We start from the raw sequence: 5,813 nt of genomic DNA, 5'->3' as shown, positions 1-5,813 counted from the left end.
AGAGAGAGAGAGAGAGAGAGAGAGAGAGAGAGAGAGAGAGAGAGAGAGAGAGAGAGAGCATCTAAATCATTTAATGCAACATCAGAAATAAGCATTTCTATATTTATTTCAAGAGAGAGAGAGAGAGAGAGAGAGAGAGAGAGAGAGAGAGAGAGAGAGAGAGAGAGAGAGAGAGCATCTAAATCATTTGATGCAACATCAGAAATAAGCATTTCTATAATTATTTATTTCAAGTTATTCGTACCTATAAACTTACGGCAGAGAGAGAGAGAAACTTACGGCAGAGAGAGAGAGAGAGAGAGAGAGAGAGAGAGAGAGAGAGAGAGCGAGCGAGCGAGCGAGAGAGAGAGAAAACCTCATTCTCAGCAGAGAATCGTTGGTGGTCATCCATCCAAGCACTGACTGCAATTAGTGACGCTTAATTTCAATGATGCGTAAGCTAAGTATTTATAATTAGCAAGGATACAAAGACTGCGAATTATTGGGAACAGTGGCCAAAATAATAATAATAATAATAATAATAATAATAATAATAATAAATACCTAATTTTTCTCAGAATATGGCTATTTTTGATTTCCCACCAATCACATTAAAGAGAAATGTTAAATACATACAAATTTTGACATATCAGTTTTATTCACAACCCAAGTCAAAAACCACTAATTAAATGTGAAATTCCTCTATACAGAACTACAATATGATTAATTAAATTTCTACAGTGCCGCATTGGTCCAGCATGCATCAAAGGGGATGATGGGAAGAGCGAACCTGAATAAAAAGGGGTATTTGTTCGCGAACGAAGGTATCCAGAAATGAGGGATATATGTCGCGTGTCCCTTCCAGCCTCGAAACGACCGCAGGATTTTGACAAATGACGATGCCGACGGAAACTCGTGTTTCCTTTTCTTTTTGTCTGTGAGTCATGAGGTAGGTTTTGTCCTTGTAGTGATGGGTATAAAAATAGCTGTCATAATCGAGTTGCCGTGTACTTTTAGAACTTTCATAATCGAGTTGCCGTGTACTTTTAGAACTTTCATAATCGAGTTGCTGTATACTTCTGGAACTTTCATAATCGAGTTGCCATGTACTTCTAGAACTTTCATAATCGAGTTGCCGTGTACTTCTAGAATTTTTATAATCGAGTTACAGTATACTTCCAGAACTTTCATATTAGAGTTGCCATGTACTGCTAGAACTTTCATAATCGAGTTGCCATGTACTTCTAGAACTTTCATAATCGAGTTGCCATGTACTTCTAGAACTTTCATAATCGAGTTGCCATGTACTTCTAGAACTTTCATAATCGAGTTGCCATGTACTTCTAGAACTTTCATATTAGAGTTGCCATGTACTGCTAGAACTTTCATAATCGAGTTGCCGTGTACTTCTAGAACTTTCATAATCGAGTTGCTGTGTACTGCTAGAACTTTCATAATCGAGTTGCAGTATACTTCTAGAACTTTCATAATAGTTACTATGTACTGTCAGAACTTTCATAGTCGAGTTGCTGTATACTTCTAGAACTTTCATAATCGAGTTGCTGTATGCTTCTGGAACTTTCATAATCGAGTTGCTGTATGCTTCTGGAACTTTCATAATCGAGTTGCTGTATGCTTCTGGAACTTTCATAATCGAGTTGCTGTATACTTCTAGAACTTTCATAATCGAGTTGCCATGTACGTCTAGGACTTTCGCAATCGAGTTGCAGTATACTTCTAGAACTTTCATAATAGTTACCATGTACTGTTAGAACTTTCATAGTCGAGTTGCTGTATACTTCTAGAACTTTCATAATCGAGTTGCTGTATGCTTCTGGAACTTTCATAATCGAGTTGCTGTATACTTCTAGAACTTTCATAATCGAGTTGCTGTATGCTTCTAGAACTTTCATAATCGAGTTGCTGTATGCTTCTGGAACTTTCATAATCGAGTTGCTGTGTACTGCTAGAACTTTCATAATCGAGTTGCAGTATACTTTTAGAACTTTCATAATAGTTACCATGTACTGTTAGAACTTTCATAGTCGAGTTGCTGTATACTTCTAGAACTTTCATAATCGAGTTGCTGTATGCTTCTGGAACTTTCATAATCGAGTTGCTGTATACTTCTAGAAGTTTCAAAATCGAGTTGCCATGTACGTCTAGGACTTTCATAATCGAGTTGCCATGTACTTCTAGAAATTTCGTAATTGAGTTGCCGCATACTTCTAGAACTTTCATAATGAGTTGCCATGTACTTCTAGGACTTTCATAATCGAGTTGCCATGTACTTCTAGAAAATTCATAATCGAGTTGCCGTGTACTTCTAGATCTTTCAAAACGAATTGCCATGTACTTCTAGAAATTTCAAAACAAGTTGCCATGTACTTCTAGAAATTTCAAAACGAGTTGCCATGTACTTCTAGAAATTTCAAAACGAGTTGCCATGTACTTCTAGAAATTTCAAAACGAGTTGCCATGTACTTCTAGAAATTTCAAAACGAGTTGCCATGTACTTCTAGAATTTTCACATTCCCGTGACTTTATTCTTCGCTGAATAGCTGTTGAAGCCTTTGACACCAGGGGAGAGAGAGAGAGAGAGAGAGAGAGAGAGAGAGAGAGAGAGAGAGAGAGAGAGAGAGAGAGAGAGAGAGAGGTGTGCTTTGGGCTGGAAAGAGTAGATAAAAAGTTAGTCAGTGTTTTGTTTTATTTCATTACTTTGTTTTCATACATTCACTTCACCGATGCGCGGATATGCCCAGTATTTTAAAGGGTGGTTTGGTCTGAGCCACCCTTTGAAAAGGGAGGGGAGGCAGGAAAGGCATATGGCGTATGTATGTATGTGTGTGTGTATATATATATATATATATATATATATATTATATATATATATATATATATATATATATATATATATATATTATATATATATATATATATATATATATATATATATATATATATATATATATATATATATAAAAACCACCCACCCTTTTCCATTAAAGAGGACGAAGGTCAAGTAAACAGTACTAGTGTTAATTACCTGTGTATATATTCCGCTCATAATTCATATCTTCTTGGTTTTGACAGCTTTATGAATAAAAGACGGTGTGTGTTGGAGGAAAAAATATTCCCAAAGGGACCAGATGCAAGAAACTCTGTTTTGAAGTGTTGTTGGTGTCTTGATTCCATATCCAGGGAATCGAGTTTCCCCAGTAGAATTCGATTCTCAAGGGAGAGGGACTGAGGCCACTCTCTCTCTCTCTCTCTCTCTCTCTCTCTCTCTCTCTCTCTCTCTCTCTCTCTCTCTCTCTCTCACAGCTTTCTTTAAGGATATCCTCAAATGATTTTAGGCTCTTAGAGAGAGAGAGAGAGAGAGAGAGAGAACTATTCCGAAAAAGCTATGGAAGGCTAGATGTTAAATGCTATCTCTCTCTCTCTCTCTCTCTCTCTCTCTCTCTCTCTCTCTCTCTCTCTCTCTCTCTCTCTCTCTCTCTCTATATATATATATATATATATATATATATATATATATATATACATATACACGAGTATATAATATATGTATATGTGTATGTATAAATATTTTTATATATGTGTGTATTTTTTTGTTACTTTGCGCGCGTGACATTTTTCATAGTCACAAATACCGTTTAATATCGAATCACTACACCGTGGAAATAACTTACACCCACGGGGGATTATAACTGATAAATGCTTCTGCGGAGGTTGGGCTTCAAACAGTGGCCTGGGTTTTACATTATTACCGAGGTATAGTGAATTCGACATTAAACGGTTTTTGTGTCTTAATTTTGTGTATATATGTATATATACATAATGATGAATATGCATATATATATATATATATACAGGTATATAAATATGTATATATATGCATATATTATATGTGTATATTAATTATATATGCACAAGTGTTTATTTTCATGTAGGTAAACTTAAACATTGTTAAATTTTTGAAGCATATATTTTTCTCCATTTCCGTCTTCGAGTTTCCCAGCAGAATTTGTCGAGAATCTTCCAGATTTTTGAAAGGAAACAAATAAAAGAAAATAAAGTGGGGAAAAACTTTTAATGAATGAGTTCAAAAAACTAAACAAACTCTAAGAAAACTCCGCAACAATACGAATGAAAAATCTGAAAAGAAAAAGGGCTAACTGGCAACTCAGTTCAATTTCCCCCCCAGAAAGAAACAACCACTTTTGTTGCCTCTTGGTTTGGCGAAGGAAGCCAGCGATCGAGAGGAAACGCATACGAGAGAGAGAGAGAGAGAGAGAGAGAGAGAGAGAGAGAGAGAGAGAGAGAGAGAGGGGAGAGGGAGAAAGAGACAGATTGAGGGAGAGAGAGAAAGGGGGTGAGAGGGGGAGAGGGAGAGAGAGAGGGGGGAGGGAGAAAGAGGCAGATTGAGGGAGAGAGAGAAAGAGGGGGAGAGGGAGATAGAGAGAGATAGAGAGAGGGGGAGAGAGAGAGAAAGAGCGGGAGAGGGGAGAGAGGGAAGGAAAGAGGGAGAGAAAGGAGGAGAAAGAGGGAGGAAAGAGAGAGAGAGGGGGGGGGAGAAGGGAGAAAGAGACAGATTGAGGGAGAGAGAGAAAGAGGGTGAGAATGGGTAGAGAGAGACAGAGGGAGAGAAAGAGAGAGAGGAAGAGAGAGAGAAAGAGGGAGAGAAGGACAGACAGACAGACAGATTGAGGGAGAGAGAGAGAGAGAGAGAGAAAGAGGGAGAGATAGAGATTGAGGAAAAGAGAGAGATTAAAAAAAAAAAGGAAACACACCCAGAGGAAATTAACTTCGTTTATGGGAGTCTTTCAGGATCTCACGAAAGACGAACAAAAACGGCGATGAGGGGAAACTCGTCAGCGGAAATAGTTGGTCTCAAATGTAAACAACAGAAAATGAGATTTGTTGCGTCATAACGAACGAGAGCATAGATTTGGGACGGCGGTGAGGGTTGGTGTGCGAAAGAAAGGGGAAATTGAACGGGGAAAAATGAAAGGAACCAAGGAGGAAGCGGAGGAGAAGACGAGAGAAATTGGATGGGTAGGATAAGATGAAAGGAAAGAGGAAGATGCAAGAATATTGTGAAAGAAGAAATGTTTTTTTTAATTATTTAAAAATAAAAGACTAGAAATAAAAATAAAATAGATTTAAATTTGATAAAAATGATTGGAAAGCTATAAAAATATTTTACAGATGTTTTGTTTTTTATTATTCATATTACCTTTTGTTCTTACCACTTTTATTATTTAAATGATTTTCATTGTAATTCCTGTTAATTTTGATTGCTGCATGAAAGCAGAGAGGCGTGTATAATGATAAAAAAAAAGTCTAACAACAATAAACCGAAAATAGGACACCAAACCATCATATAAAAATCACGACTAACACCAACTTGATTTTTCTTCCATAACATAAATTTGGGAAGAAAAAGAAGACCATGGGAGAAATCCTACAATATCCATCACATTAGATCAGCTTCGGTGATCACAGTTCGACATCAAAGAGAGCCGGCTCCCCCACCGGTACCTGTCCCAAAGGGAATAGAAATTGAACACGATTGAATTTAATCGAATCTTCAGAGAGGATTTAGTCCTTCAGTTCAAGCGTGCAGTGTGGGCGATGTGTGTGTGTGTATATATATATATATATATATATATATATATATATATATATATATATATATATATATATATATATATATATATATATATATATATATGTATATATATATATGTATATATATATATGTATATATATATATATATATATATATATATATATGTATATATATATGTGTATATATATATATATATTAT

At 36.2% G+C, this 5,813-nt stretch overlaps 1 protein-coding gene across 1 annotated transcript; it reads right to left on the bottom strand.

The window, feature by feature from the left end:
* Positions 1–921: 921 nt before the first annotated feature.
* On the bottom strand, positions 922–1,434 carry LOC136855771 (uncharacterized). The gene has a single exon (XM_067133128.1). The coding sequence runs from the start codon at positions 1,432–1,434 to the stop codon at positions 922–924; it is 513 nt and encodes a 170-aa protein (XP_066989229.1).
* Positions 1,435–5,813: the final 4,379 nt, after the last annotated feature.

This window comes from Macrobrachium rosenbergii, chromosome 33, assembly GCF_040412425.1.
Source record: "Macrobrachium rosenbergii isolate ZJJX-2024 chromosome 33, ASM4041242v1, whole genome shotgun sequence".
NCBI classification, from domain to species: domain Eukaryota; kingdom Metazoa; phylum Arthropoda; class Malacostraca; order Decapoda; family Palaemonidae; genus Macrobrachium; species Macrobrachium rosenbergii.
This window is presented reverse-complemented; position numbering and strand designations above follow the sequence as displayed.